Below are 15,792 nucleotides of genomic sequence, written 5' to 3'. Positions count from 1 at the left end.
CGGCCCCAACTCTGCTCCTATCACTTATGAACTTATTCCCCCATTGATTCTTGGTTACCTTGGTCCCACAACTAGTGATGGCAGCACGGTGGCGCAGCGGTAGAGTTGCTGCCTCACAGCGCCGGAGACCCGGGTTCAATCCCGACTGCGGGTGCTGTCCATATGGGGTTTGTACGTTCTCCGCCGTGACTTGCGTTGGTTCCCTCCACGCGCTCCAGTCTTTCTCTCCACATCCCAAAGATGTTTGTAGGTTAACTGGCCCTCTATAAAGTGCCCCTGGTGTGTAGGGAGCGGATGGGAAAGTGGGATAACGTGGAACTAGTGTGAGAACGGTGTGGACTCACCTTCAGCACACTCAAAACGTCATCCTGGCACAGTTTGGACACCACGTTCTCTTGATCCGGAAGCGTTGTAATACACAGTTGCAACGGGACACTGAAACAGAACAGCCCGTTAGCACACTCACACCCAGCAGGGTGGGGGGTACTGTCACTGGCACACTCACACACACCCGAGGGGGTCACTGTCACTGGCACACTCACTCACCACTCTCACTCATACAACACTCATACACCCACTTAGAGTGGGGGGGTCAGTGTCCACCGACACTCACTCACACTCTCACTCATACATACACATACTTAGAGTGGGGGGTCAGTGTCACACACAACACACATACTCACCACACCACACTCACACACACACTCTCACACGTGCTGTGATGTTATTGAAACTGATGATCCTGGTGGTGAGTGGATAGATTTTGAGATGTTTCCATCAGTGGTAGTGTCGTGAAGGAGACAACATTTTCACAAGGTCGTTAATGCTATTTAGTTGTGTTGTTGCATTTAAACATATCAGCCGCATGGTGGCGCAGAGTTGCTGCCTCACCGCGCCGGAGACCCGGTTCCATCCTGACCTCGGGTGCTGTCTGGTGGAGTTTGTACGTTCACCCCGTGACCTGCGTGGGTTTTCTCCGGGTGCTTGCGGTTTCTTACCACAGTCCAAAGACGTACAGGTTTGTAGGTTAATTGGCTTTGGTAAAAATATAAATTGTCTTTAGTGTGTGTGGATGGTTAGTGTGCGGGGATCGCTGGTAGGCGCGGACTCGGTGGACCGAAGGGCCTGATTCCATGCTGTAAACTAAATTAAACTCTTCATGAGTTTTGATTTCAGAAATGTTACGTTGTTGAGCAGTTGGCTGTGAACCAATTGAACGGTTTATTCTTGCCTTAGTTTAGTTTAGTTTAGTTGTAGTGTAGCTGGGACATGTTGGCCAGTGTAGGCAAGTTGGGTGGCGGGGCCTGTTTCCATACTGTATCACTCTATGACTCTAACTAAATAGAGTTAAACAACCTCGTGAAAATGTCCTCTCCGCTGATGGAAACATCACAAAATCTATCCACTCACCCTGGGATCATGTTTCAATAAGATCTGATTCTGATGAATGTGTGTGTGTGTGTGTGTCTGTGTGTGTGTGTGTGAGCATGTGAGTATGTGTAAGTGTGTAATTGTGTATCAGTGTATACGAGGCAGTGTATCAGTGTGCAAGTGTGTCTATGTGTGTATTTTAGTGTGTGATTGTGTATCAGTGTGTGAGTGTATGAGTGGATGAGCGTGTGAGTGTGTGTGCATGAGTGAGCTGTGAGTGTGTGAGTGAGTGAATGTGTGTGAATGAGTGAGGGTGTGAGTGAGCGTGTGTGTGCATGAGTGAGCTGTGAGTGCGTGAGTTTGTGAGTGCGTGTGTGAGTGTGTGTGTGAGTGCGTGTGCGAGTGCGTGTGCGAGTGTGTGTGTGTGAATGTGTGTGAGTGAACGAGCGAATGAGTGCGGGTGTGAGTGAGGGTGTGAGTGAGCGTGTGAGTGTGTGTGCATGAGTGAGCTGTGAGTGCGTGAGAGAGTGTGTGAGTGCGTGTGTGAGTGCGTGTGCGAGTGCGTGTGCGAGTGTGTGTGTGTGAATGTGTGTGAGTGAACGAGCGAATGAGTGAGGGTGTGAGTGCGGGTGTGAGTGAGGGTGTGAGTGTGTGAGCGTGCGATCCTGTGAGGCAGCAACTCACCTGCAGCTTTTAAACGGTGTGGGTAAAGTAGCTGCAAAGCTGCAGCAAGTGTAAATGTCATTGCTCTGAGCCCATTTCAAATGCCCATTGAATGAAGGAGACTCTTGATTCCAACCAGATGTAACTAGTAGTGTGGATAGGGGAGAACCAGTGGATGTGGTGTATCTGGACTTCCAGAAGGCTTTCGACAAGGTCCCCACATAAGAGATTAGTATACAAACTTAAAGCACACGGCATTGGGGGTTCAGTATTGATGTGGATAGAGAACTGGCTGGCAACAGGAAGCAAAGAGTAGGAGTAAACGGGTCCTTTTCACAATGGCAGGCAGGTGACTAGTGGGGTACTGCAAGGCTCAGTGCTGGGACCCCAGCTATTTACAATATATATTAATGATCTGGATGAGGGAATTGAAGGCAATATCTCCAAGTTTGCGGATGACACTAAGCTGGGGGCAGTGTTAGCTGTGAGGAGGATGCTAGGAGACTGCAAGGTGACTTGGATAGGCTGGGTGAGTGGGCAAATGTTTGGCAGATGCAGTATAATGTGGGTAAATGTGAGGTTATCCATTTTGGTGGCAAAAACAGGAAAGCAGACTATATCTAAACTGGTGGCCCGACTAGGAAAAGGGGGGATGCAGCGAGACCTGGGTGTCATGGTACACCAGTCATTGAAAGTAGGCAAAGGTACACAAAATTGCTGGGGAAACTCAGCGGGTGCAGCAGCATCTATGGAGCGAAGGAAATAGGCGACGTTTCGGGCCGAAACCCTTCTTCAGACTGATGGGGGGTGGGGGAAAGAAAGAAGGAAAGGGGGGGGAGGAGGAGGAGCCCGGGGGGGGGGGGGTGGGTTGGGGGGGAGGAGACAGCTAGAGGGTTAAGGAAGGGGAGGAGACAGCAAGGGCTAGCCAAATTGGGAGAATTCTATGTTAATGCCATAAGGACGCAAGGTCCCCAGACGGAATATGAGGTGCTGTTCCTCCAATTTCCGCTGTTGCTCACTCTGGCAATGGAGGAGACCCAGGACAGAGAGGTCGGATTGGGAATGGGAGGGGGAGTTGAAGTGCTGAGCCACCGGGAGGTCAGGTAGGTTATTGCGGACTGAGCGGAGGTGTTCGGCGAAACGATCGCCCAACCTACGCTTGGTCTCACCGATGTAAATAAGCTGACATCTAGAGCAGCGGATGCAGTAGATGAGGTTGGAGGAGATACAGGTGAACCTTTGTCGCACCTGGAACGACTGCTTGGGACCTTGGATGGAGTCGAGGGGGGAGGTGAAGGGACAGGTGTTGCATTTCTTGCGGTTGCAACGGAAAGTGCCCGGGGAGGGGGAGGTGCGGGAGGGAAGGGAAGAATTGACGAGGGAGTTGCGGAGGGAGCGGTCTTTGCGGAAGGCAGACATGGGGGGAGATGGGAAGATGTGGCGAGTGGTGGGGTCACGTTGGAGGTGGTGGAAATGGCGGAGGATTATGTGTTGTATTTGCCGGCTGGTGGGGTGAAAGGTGAGGACCAGAGGGACTCTGCCCTTGTTGCGTGTGCGGGGATGGGGAGAGAGAGCAGTGTTACGGGGTATGGATGAGACCTGGTGTGAGCCTCATCTATGGTGGCGGAGGGGAATCCCCGTTCCCTGAAGAACGAGGACATTTCCGATGCCCTGGTATGAATGTCTCATCCTGGGAACAGATGCGGCGTAGGCGGAGGAATTGGGAGTAGGGGATGGGGTCTTTACAGGGGGCAGGGTGGGAAGACGTGTAGTCCAGATAGCCATGGCGGTCAGTGGGTTTGTAATGTATGTCGGTCAGGAGTCTGTCCCCTGCGATGGAGATGGTGAGGTCAAGGAATGGTAGGGACGTGTCGGAAATCGTCCAGGTGTATTGGAGTGCCGGATGGAAGTTGGTGGTGAAGATGGATGAAGTCAGTCAGTTGTGTGTAGGGTGCAGGAGGTGGCGCCAAAGCAGTCGTCAATGTAACGGAGGTAGAGGTCGGGGATGGGGCCCTGGTACGTCTCGAACATGGATTGTTCAACGTACCCGACAAAGAGGCAGGCGTAGCTGGGGCCCATGCGTGTCCCATAGCTACGCCTTGTGTTTGGAGGAAATGGGAGGAGGTTCTACTGCAGTTGTACAGGGTCTTGGTGAGACCACACCTGGAGTATTGCGTACAGTTTTGTTCTCCAAATCTGAGGAAGGACATTATTGCCCTAGAGGGAGTGCAGAGAAGGTTCACCAGACTGATTCCCTGGGATGTCAGGACTGTCTTATGAAGAAAGACTGGATAGACTTGGTTTATACTCTCTAGAATTAGGAGATTGAGAGGGGATCTTATAGAAACTTATAAAATTCTTAAGGGGTTGGACAGGCTAGATGCAGGAAGATTGCTCCCGATGTTGGGGAAGTCCAGGACAAGGGGTCGCAGCTTAAGGATAAGGGGGGAAATCCTTTAAAACCGAGATGAGAAAGAACTTTTTATCCACAGAGAGTGGTGAATCTCTGGAACTCTCTGCCACAGAGGGTAGTCGAGGCCAGTTCATTGGCTATATTTAAGAGGGAGTTAGATGTGGCCCTGGTGGCTAAGGGGATCAGAGGGTTATGGAGAGAAGGCAGGTACGGGATACTGAGTTGGATGATCAACCATGATCATATTGAATGGCGGTGCAGGCTCGAAGGGCCGAATGGCCTACTCCTGCACCTAATTTCTATGTTTCTATGTTTCTATATACTCACGTGGGTTGTAGTAGTCATAAAGTGTGGCACTTGCAGGTTGGATTAACCCAATGGGAATCACCTGCTTTGCCCCAAATATCACACAATCTTTGTTTGTGGTGACCTGCAAAAGTAAAATCAAATCAAAAAATAAAATTACAATTAAAATCAATAGTAAACCAAAATCAAAATCAAAATCTAGAAATAAACATGAAATCTAAATTAAAATTAAACGTGAAATTAAAATCAATATTAAAATTAAAATTTACAATTTAAATTAAAAATCAAAATCAAAATTAGAATTAAAATTAATATCAATATTAAATCAAAATTAGAAACTGACATAATTGCAATTTAAAATCTAGAATTAGAATTAACATTTAAAACAAAACCAAAAATTAAAACCAATTAATAAAACTAAAACTAAAACTAAAATAAAATTAAATTAAAATTAAAAATTGAAATCAAAATTAAAAACATGTTAGACACAGCACATCTTGAAGAAATGCAATTCCTCCTGATAGATAAACCAGACCAATTATAACGAGGTGGTCTCCATTATCAACTTCTTGGAAGCATATGGTTGCAACAGATCGTAAAAGTAATTGTTTCAGGACTGGGTGAAGGATGGTCAAGAATTATAACTACCTATTCCCCTATAATCTATTCCTACTCTTTCTCTTTCTTTTTTTCTGCTCTTTTTTTTGTTTCTCGACTTCTCTCTTTCCTCCTTTTCCTTTTTACACACCATACATCACATGCGTTTCTATTTTTAAATTTTTTTAATTATCTATTCTCTCTTTCTCTCTTATTATTTAAAAAAAATGAAGTTGTACATAAAATGTAACATGCCATATATATTAGGAACCTGGTGCCACATTACCTGTACTTACTTCTAATAACATAAAAAATAAAGAAATCAAAATTTAAATTAAACCCACAAAATTAGAATTTACAACATGGGGTCAGTATGGACAGGTTCAGTCGAAGGTCTGTTTCCACGCTCTCTGACTACGAGAGGCATTCATCGGGTAGACAGTCAGAACCTTTATTCTCAGGTGAAGCTGCAAAAGGCCAGCAGGCCTAGCTTTAAGGTGAGGGGGGAAGTTAATGGAGAATTGCAGGGCAAGGCGAGGCGCAACTAATAGAAATTAACGGGCAATTTATAACTGGGAAATAGGGGAGGACACTAGTAAACTGGGGAATTAGACAATACACAATAGGTGCAGGAGTAGGTGATCTCCACAATCAGTACCCCGTTCCTGCCTTCTCCCCCATATCCCAGACTCCGCTACCTTCAAGAGCCCTATCTAGCTCTCTTGAAAGTTTCCAGAGTACCAGGCCTCCCCGCCCTCTCAGGCAGACAATTCCACAGACTCACAACTCTCTGTGAGAAAAAGTGTTTCCTCATCTCCGTACTAAATGGCTTACCCTTATTCTTAAACTGTGGCCCCTGGTTCTGGACTCCCCCAACATCGGGAACATGTTTCCTGCCATCTAGCGTGTCCAAAACCCTTAATAAATCTTTTATGTTTCATAAGATTCCCTCTCATCCTTCTAAATTCCAGATACACAAGCCAGCCGCTCCATTCTCTCAGCATATAACAGTCCCGACTTCACCGGGAATTAACCTTGTGAACCACGCTGCACTCCCTCAATAGCAAGAATGTCCTTCCTCAAATTTGGAGACCAAAACTGAACACAATGTCGCGTGTGTCTCACTAGGGCCCTGTACAACTGCAGAAGGATCTCTTTGCTCCTATACTCAACTCCTCTTGTTATAAAGCCAACATGCCATTTGCTTTCTTCACTGCCTTCTGTACCTGCATGCTACTTTCACTGACTGATACAATGACCCCTAGCTGTACTTCCCCATTTCCCAACTTGACAACATTTAGATAATAATCTTCCTTTCTGTTTTTGCTACCAAAGTGGATAACCTTACATTTATCCACATTAAACTGCATCTGCCATGCATCTGCCCACTCCCCCAACCGGTCTAAGTCACTGTGTCATTCTCATAGCATCCTTCTCACAGTTCACACTGCCACCCAGCTTTGTGTCATCTGCAATTTGCTAATGTTACTTGTAATCCCTTCATCTAAATCATTAATATATATTGTAAATAGCTAGCGGTCCCTAGCACCGAGCCTTGCGATACCCCACTAGTCACTGCCTGCCATTCTGAAAGGGACCCGTTAATCCCTACTCTTTGTTTCCTGTCTGCCAACCAATTTTCTATCCATAGTAGCAGCTCGAACCCCAATACCATGTGCCCTAATTTTGCCCACTAATCTGCCTATGCAGGACCTTTCAAATGCTTTCTGAAAGTCCTGGTACGCTACATTACTGTCTCTCCCCTTGTCCATTTTCCGAGTTACATCCTCAAAAAATTCCAGAAGATTAGTCAAGCAGGATTTCCCCTTCATAAATCCATGCTGACTCAGACCAATCCTGTTACTGCTATCCAAATGTGCCGCTATTTCATCTTATAATTGACTCCAGCATCTTCCCTACCACCGATGTCAGGCTAACCGGTCTATAATTCCCTGTTTTTTCTCTCTCCCGTCTTTCTTAAAAAGTGGGGATAACATTAGCTACCCTCCAATCCACAGGAACTGATCCTGAGTCTATAGAACATTGGAAATTATCACCAATGCATTCACAAGTTCTCGAGCCACTTCCTTAAGTACCCTGGGATGCAGACCTCAGGCCCTGGGGATTTATCAGCCTTCAGTCCCATCAGTCTACCCAACACCATTATCTGCCTAATGTGGATTTCCTCCAGTTCCTCCGTCACCCCAGATCCTCTGGCCACTAGTACATCAGGAAGATGTTTGTGTCCTCCTTAGTGAAGATGGATCCAAAGTACCTGTTCAACTCATCTGCCATTTCCTTGCTCCCCATAATAAATTCACCTTTTTTCAGGATTCAAGGGTCCAACTTTGGTCTTAACTAACTTTTCCTCTTCACATACCTAAAGAAGCTTTATATTCTTGGCTAGCTTACGTTCGTAATTCATCTTTTCTCCCCATATTGTCTTTTTAGTTATCTATGTTGTTCTATAAACATTACTCAATCCTCTTGCTTCCCGCTCATCTTACTATGTTGTATTTCTTCTCTTTTATTTTCATAGTCCCTGACTTCCCTTGTCAGCAAGTCTCCCTTACAACCTTTAGAATCTTTCTTCCTCTTTGGAATTAACTGATCCTGCACCTTCTGTATTATTTCCAGAAATACCTGCCATTGATGTTCCACTGTCATCCCTGCTAGGGTATCTTTCCAGTCAACTTTGGCCAGCTCCTATGGCTCCCCATAGTCCCATTGTTCAACATACTGACACCGATTTACCCTCTCCCTCTCCAATTGTAGATTAAAACATCATATTGTTAATTAATGGGCATGTGAATGGGGAATTAATGGAGGGCACCTCTAAAGGGGAATTAGGAGGGGGCACTAGTAAATGTGGATTTAGGGAGGGCACCTCTAAATTGGGATTTAGGGGAGGGCACTAGTAAATGAGGATTTAGGGGAGGGCACCTCTAAATTGGAATTATGGGAGGGCACTAGTAAATGGGGATTTAGTTTAGGACTGCTCTCTGGTTGTGGTGGGATGGTTCAGTTGCCTGAGAATGGCTGAGAAGGGACTGTCCCTGAATCTGAAGGTGTGCGTTTTCACCTGTACCATGTATCAACTGAAACGTGTACATATACATGCACATTCGTGTGAATGCGCAAATACGTGGGTACACACGCATGTGATGTTCACGGAGACGCACAAATATGCATGCACGCATGCACACGCGCACCCACACACACGAACGCACGCTTTTGCACTCACCCACACTCAAATACTGACACCCACACACATACTCACGCACAAGCAAACACACGCTTTTGCACACACACACACTCTCACACACATGCACGCATGCACACACACACACACACTCACTCACACACATGTATGCATGCATACATACTCACTCACTCACACACTCTCAAACACACGGTCACATACACACACACACACAAACACACACACGGTCACACACACACACACACACAGTTACACACACACACACACACACACACACACACACAGTGTCATTACCTCGGGAAGGTAAAGCAGAACTCTACCATCTTTGAATTCATATGAATCGATGTATCGATCAGCACGTTTCGATAACTGAAAAAAAAAAAGATATTCCAATTATGACCAGACAACTTCCATCCATAATTCACACATTGAACGCGTTTCCTTGTTAACAATGCAGGCAACAGCTGATGCTGGTTTACAAAAGAAAAGACACAAAGTGCTGGAGTAGCTCAGCAGGTCAGACCCTTCTTCATAAGGCCATGTGATAGTAGCAGAATTAGGCCAATCGGCCCATCAAGTCTACTCCTCCATTCAATCATTACGAAACTAATACACTGATACAAGGCGAATCCAGACTGTCAAAGCTGCCATATCCAGACATAAAAACAGCTTTTGTCCACGAGTAGTAGCTCTACTCAATAACCAAAATCTGTAGCCTCCTTTTGCTCTGGTATTTTATTTAATTCACATGTATAATCAATAATATTTTATTCTTAATGTTTAATGTGTCATTCCTAACTGTCATGTTGTTACTTGTGGGCGGAGCACCAAGGCAAATTTCTTGTATGTGAATACTTGGCCAATAAACTTATTCATTCATTCATTTTCCAGTGCTCCTGAAAATACTGAGAACTATATTCTGCACTCTGTATCTTCCCCTTTGTACCTATTGTACTTGAGTTTGAAATTATTGTATTCATGTATAGTATATCTGATTTAAACTTTAGAGATACTGCAAAAAGTAGCGGGCGCCATCTTGGGGCACGGCTGCCTAGCTAGCAGCTGTCCGTCTTTTTCACTCTTTTCTTTAATTTTTAGTGAGTTTCAGTGTTTGTTTTTAGGAGGTCTAGACTTTTTATGTGGGGGGAGGGGGGGGGAGGGGAAACTGCTTTCTAGGTCCCTACCTGGTCAGAGAGGCAGCTTTTCTCCGGGCTGCACCGTCGACCTGTCCTCGCGGCCTACCAGCGGGCCTGGAGCGGCGATTTCCCAAGGGGACCGCCCAGCACCTCGGCTTCGGCAGCGGCACAGCGCTGGAGCGCTATCGCGGAGCGGAGCGGGCGATGCCTTGCCTGGGTCGCCGCGCTGGAGCTCTGGTGAACTGAAGACCGCCGATAAAAAAACATCGCGGAGCTGCGGGGCTGCGGAGCGGGCAGCTGCGGGCGGCGGCGCTGACTTCAACATCTGGAGCCTGGGATCTCTCGATGAGATCGCCAGTGGTGGAGCTCCAACCGTCGTGGCCTTTATCGGCTTCGGAAGCCGCGGTCCCCGGTAAGGAAGTGGCCGTTCCAGGTGTCCCTAGCCGCTGAGAGGACTCTCCCGACGCCGGAGCACCATCTCCTGGCGAGAACGGCCTGGTACATCGGGCCTCCGTAAAGGCAATTGTGGAGGCCTCAATTGGCCCCACTATGGGTGAACTGGGGATGGGGACTGGACATTGTGCCTTCCCCCATAATGGTAACCATTGTGGGGGGGGGGGGGGGGTTTCTATGTTAAAGATCCTTATTGTTCCGTTTCCAAGGTGGCTGCCGGAAGGGAGCGTGAACGCTGGCGCGATTAGCTGCTGCTGCTCTCTCTTTGAATTGTGTCTTTGAATTGTGTCTTTGAATTGTGTATTGTTGATGTCTTTACTATTTATCTTTTATTTTTTTGTTGTTATTTTTTGTTTTGTTTCATTCCGCTTACATGTTTTGTATTCTGTTTACTAAATTTTGTAAGGTGTCCTTGAGAGTCTTGAAAGGTGCCCATAAATAAAATGTATTATTATTATTATTATAAAAATGGGCCCTTCGGCCCACTGAGTCCACATTGACCAGCGACCTCCTCACACTAACACTATCCTACACATTCTAGCGACAATTTACATTTACACCAAGCTAATTAACCTACAAACCTATCTTTCTCTGGCGTGTGGGAGGAAACCGGAGCACCCGGAGAAAACGCACGCGGTTACAGGGAGAACGTACAAACTCAACATACACGTTCACAAGTTATAGGAGTAGAATTTGGTCATTCGGCCCATCGAGTCTACTCTGCCATTCATTCATGGCTGATCTCTTTCTCCTAATCCCATTCTCTTGCCTTCTTCCCATAACCTTTGACACCTGTTCTAACCAAGAATTTGTCTATCTCTGCCTTAAAAATATCCACTGGCTTGACCTCCACACACCTCTGTGGTATGGAGTTCCACAGATTCACCACCCTCTGACTAAAGAAGTTCCTCCTCACCTCCTTTCTAAAAGAACCCCCTTTAATTCTGAGGCCATTATCTCTGGTCCTAGACTCTCCCAACAGTGGAAACATCCTCTCCACATCCACTCTATACCTTTCACGATTCTGTATGTTTCAATGAGGTCCCCCCCTCTCAACCTAAACTCCAGCGAGTATAGGCTAAGTGCCGACAAACGCTCATCATAGGTTAACCCACTCATTCCTGGGATCATTCTTGACACCTCCTCTGGACCATCTCCAAAGCCGGCACATCCTTCCTCAGATATGGTGCCCGAAATTGCGCACAATATTCCAAAAGCGGCCTGACCAGCTCCTTATGGAGCCTCAGAATTACACCCCTGTTTTTACATACAAGCCCTCTTGAAATAAATGCTAGCATTGCCTTTGCTTTCTTTACTACTGATTCGACTTGCAGATTAACATCTTGGGAACCTTGCACCATAGAGACAGAGTCCTACTAATACAGTGTGGAAACAGGCCCTTCGGCCCAACTTGCCTACACCGGCCAACATGTCCCAGCTACACTAGTCCACCTGCCTGCGCTTGTTCCATATCCCTCCAAATCTGTCCTATCCAGGGCTGTTAAATGCTCAGACAGCACCCGAGGTCAGGATCGAACCCGGTTCTCCCGCGCTGTGGGGGCAGTGGTTCTATCCGCTGCGCCACCTGTGCCTCCCTTGACTTGGGAAGAGCTGACCTTGTCCAGGTCTGTGTCGTCTGGCTCAAATCCACTCAGCATGCTGATGTCCACGATGGCCATTCCAGAGGGACGCTGGTCTTGGACTCCATCAGCAACGTGCCTGGGGAAGAGAGGTGGGGAAAGACGGGGAGGGAGAGGAGGGGAGGAGGAGAGGCGGGAGGATAGGAAGGAGGGGAGGAGGGGTGGGGTGGAGGGGGTGGGAGGCAGAGGGGGGGGGGGCAGGAGGAGAGCGGAGGAGGGGAGGAGCGGGGGGGGGGAAGAGAGGGGGGAGGAGGGGAGGAGAGGAGGGGGGGAGGGGAAGGGAGGAGAGGGGAAGGCGAGAAATGGAAATAGGGGAGGTGGAGGCAGAGGAGGAGGGTAGGAAGGAGGGAAGGGGAGGAGGGCAGGGGGTGGTTGGTTTGGGAGGGGGAATGGGGGGAGAGAGAAGGGGGAAAGAAATGAAGAGAGGGAGGAGGAGGGGAAAGAGGGAGAGGGAAGGAGAGGGGGATGGGGAGGGGAGGAGGTGGGTGGTTTGGGAGGGGAGGATTGGTGAAGGAGGGATGGGGGGGAGGAAGGTGGGGGGAGATTGGGAGAGGAGAAATGGAGAGAGGAGGAGAGAAATTAGAGAGGGGAGGGGAGAGGGGATGGATTGTGGAGGGGGAGGGGGATTGGGAAAGGAGGTGATGAGTAGGGGAGGGTGAGAGGGAGTTAGGGGGAATGGTGGAAGGGGATCGGGTAGAGGGACGAGGAGAGGGGAAGGGGATTGAGACGGTAGGGGGTGGGGAGTGGGTGGATGGTAGGGAGGTGGGGGGGGAGGGGAAGTGGGAGTGGATGGGGAGGGGATAAAGTTTAAATTAATTATTGCCCCTTGGCATTGGATCTGGATCAAAACTGGTTGTTGCAAAGTGAAAGGAAGTTCGGAAGAACTGTTTTGGTCGTCAGCATAATAACAGCGATGCATCACAGCCCGGTTTGGGAACAGCTCCATCCAAGACTGCAAGAAATTACAGCGAATTGTGGACGCAGCCCAGACCATCACACAAACCAACCTCCCTTCTATTGACTCCATCTACACCTCACGCTGCCTCGGCAAGGCCAGCAGTATAATCAAGGACCAGTCTCACCCCGGCCACTCCCTCTTCTCCCCTCTCCCATCAGGCAAGAGGTACAGAAGTGTGAAAACGCACACCTCCAGATTCAGGGACAGTTTCTTCCCAGCTGTTATCAGGCAACTGAACCATCCTACCACAACCAGAGAAAAGTCCTGACCTCCCATCTACCTCATTGGATTATCTTTAATCAGAAGATAGACATAAAGTGCTGGAGTAACACAACGGGACAGGCAGCATCTCTGGAGTGATATTTTGCAGGGCTTTATAGTTTAGTTTCATTTAATTTAGTTCAGAGATACAGCGCGGAAACAAGCTTCTTCGGCCCACCGAGTCCGCACCGACCAGCGATCCCCGCACACGAACACTATCCTACACTCACTAGGGACAATTTACACATGCCAGGCCAATTAACCTGCAAACCTGCACGTCTTTGGAGTGTGGGAGCACCCGGAGAAAACCTACGCAGGTCACGGGGAGAACGTACAAACTCCACACCAAGATAAAAACTAAACTGAATTAAACTAAACTAAATTAAGCCTAATTAAGCTAATTAAACTAAATTAAGCCACAGTGAGACCACACCTTGAGTGCAGTTTTGGATCCTAATTTGAGGAAGGACATTCTTGCTATTGAGGGAGTGCAGCGTAGGTTTACAAGGTTAATTCCCGGGATGGCGCTGCTGTCATATGCTGAGAGAATGGAGCAGCTGGGCTTGTACACTCTGGAGTTTAGAAGGATGAGAGGGTGATCTTATTGAACCATATAAGATTGTTAAGGGTTTGGACACGCTAGAGGCAGGAAACATGTTCCCCATGTTGGGGGAGTCCAGAACCAGGGGCCACCGTTTAAGAATGAGGGGTAAGCCATTTAGAATGGAGATGAGGAAACGCTTTTCCACACAGAGAGTTGTGAGTCTGTGGAATTCTGGAGGCCGGTTCGCTGGATACTTTCAAGAGAGAGCTGGATGGGGCTCTTAAAGATTGCGGAGTCAGGGGATATGGGGAGAAGGCAGGAACGGGGTACTGATTGGGGATAATCAGCCATAATCACATTGAATGGCGGTGCTGGCTCGAAGGGCCGAATGGCCTACTCCTGCACCTATCGTCTATTGTCTACTGCCTAAAAGCTAAACTAAACTAAACTAACCACTCTATCCAGGTCTTTCACTATGCAGTATGTTTCAATGAGGTCTCCTATTGAGGGCCACTGTGATCCAGGCAAGCAAGCGATGGGCATAAGTTGACCTCCGTACAGACTTAAAAATCATCCCACTGACCAGTAGCAGATTTTGTAGTAGAGTATCTCAGCGATATCTTCAGCCGGTGCCTGTCTCTTCGTTCTCCGAGATCTCAGATCGAACCAGTTTATCCCACTGACTGGCTGGTCTGCTGCCATCATGTCCCAAGCATCTTGTTCTTCGGAGTAAATTGTTTGCGCTGTTGCAATGGAAAGCACACTATCAACTGAGGACTCATACTCTTTTCCTCAACAAGTTGGGCCAAAGTGCCTGTTTCCACATGTGTGAATCTATGACTCTACTAGACTAAGTGGGACCCGTTGGGTCCCATGTTCACATGGGAGACCTGGTCCCCCGACGCAATATTCCACCTCCACCAATTCCAATATTGGTGGCCAGTGAGGGGGGGGGGGGCTCTCTGGAGTGCTGGTATGGGTTCTTGAGGTGGCAGCTCAGTCCCTCAAGTCTGATCTGCTGGCAGCTCACTCACGGCTGGTGGGCTGGCAGTTGACTCATGACTATTCCTTGAAATTCCATTTCAAGCAGGGTGCAAGGCCACCAAATTCAAATCCATGTTCCTACCATTTCAAGTAGGGTGCAAGGCCACCAAATTCAAATCCATGTTCCTACCACTTCAAGCAGGGTGCAAGGCCACTGAATTTAAGTGCAGTTTCATACCACTTTCAGCAGGGTGCAAGGCCACCAAATTCAGTGGTTTCATACCACTTCAAGCAGGATGCAAACCCGCCAAATTCAAGTGCAGTTTCATTCCATTTCAAGCAGGGTCCAAGGCCACCAAATTCAAATGCAGCTTCATACCATTTCATGCAGGGTGAAACCACCATAAAACCACACAAAACACCAAACTAACAGTTCAGTAGACTTTCAGTGTGTTCAATTGATTCACAGCTCAGACAGATTCATGACCTCTCCCTCCCCCATCATGCAGAGACTGAGCAACACCTACACTTCCGGGTTTTATAACCCCACCCCCTGGAAAAGGTGTGGCTTTCAGGGCGTGACAGGAGAGAGATTCTCAACATTTTTTAAACACTAACAACACTTTTATTTTTCATTGATGGGAAGAATTCTCTGCACCTGCTCAGCGGAGGGGACTGAGTAAGATGGTCAAAAACCACAGCCGTAAGTGGTAGCGTTTTAACTAAAATCAATATACAATGCAAACAGGAAGTAAGTGCCTGTAGTGCCTTTTAACTACAAGCCAAATCACCCGCCGCCATTTGCAGTAAGTAGTGCCTTTCAACTTCAAGCCAAAGCACCCAATCCACCATTTGCAGTACGTAGTGCCTTTCAAATTCAAGCCAAAGCACCCAAGCCACCATTTGCAGTAAGTAGTGCCATTCAAGCCAAAGCACCCAAGCCACCATTTGCAGTAAATAGTGCAATTCAACTTCAAGCCAAAGCACCCAAGCCATCATTTGCAGTAAGTAGTGCCTTTCAACTTCAAGCCAAAGCACCCAAGCCACCATTTGCAGTAAGTAGTGCCTTTCAATTTCAAGCCAAAGCACCCAAGCCACCATGTGCAGTAAGTAGTGCCTTTCAATTTCAAGCCAAAGCACCCAAACAACCATTTCCAGGCTGTGCCTTTTTACTTCAAACAAACCATATTTTCATTTTCAAACCACATTAAGGGTACTCACAGTTGTGTAGACATTTGTTCAG

At 47.6% G+C, this 15,792-nt stretch overlaps 1 protein-coding gene across 1 annotated transcript in view; it reads right to left on the bottom strand.

Moving 5' to 3' along the window:
• LOC116990202 (complement C4-like) overlaps positions 1-15,792 on the bottom strand; it is a 134,878-nt gene that overhangs the window by 17,175 nt on the left and 101,911 nt on the right. Inside the window, exons 33-37 of the mRNA XM_033047749.1 lie at positions 14,149-14,308; positions 11,779-11,881; positions 8,868-8,942; positions 4,775-4,877; positions 345-435 (exon numbers count right to left, since the gene is read on the bottom strand). Of these exons, the coding sequence (XP_032903640.1) occupies positions 356-435; positions 4,775-4,877; positions 8,868-8,942; positions 11,779-11,881; positions 14,149-14,308 (521 nt within the window). The 3' untranslated portion in view covers positions 345-355. The remainder of the gene's footprint in view (positions 1-344; positions 436-4,774; positions 4,878-8,867; positions 8,943-11,778; positions 11,882-14,148; positions 14,309-15,792) is intronic.

This window comes from Amblyraja radiata, chromosome 30 (assembly GCF_010909765.2).
Source record: "Amblyraja radiata isolate CabotCenter1 chromosome 30, sAmbRad1.1.pri, whole genome shotgun sequence".
Lineage (NCBI taxonomy): Eukaryota > Metazoa > Chordata > Chondrichthyes > Rajiformes > Rajidae > Amblyraja > Amblyraja radiata.
Note: the sequence above shows the minus strand (reverse complement) of the source record. Positions and strands in the feature narration are given on the sequence as shown.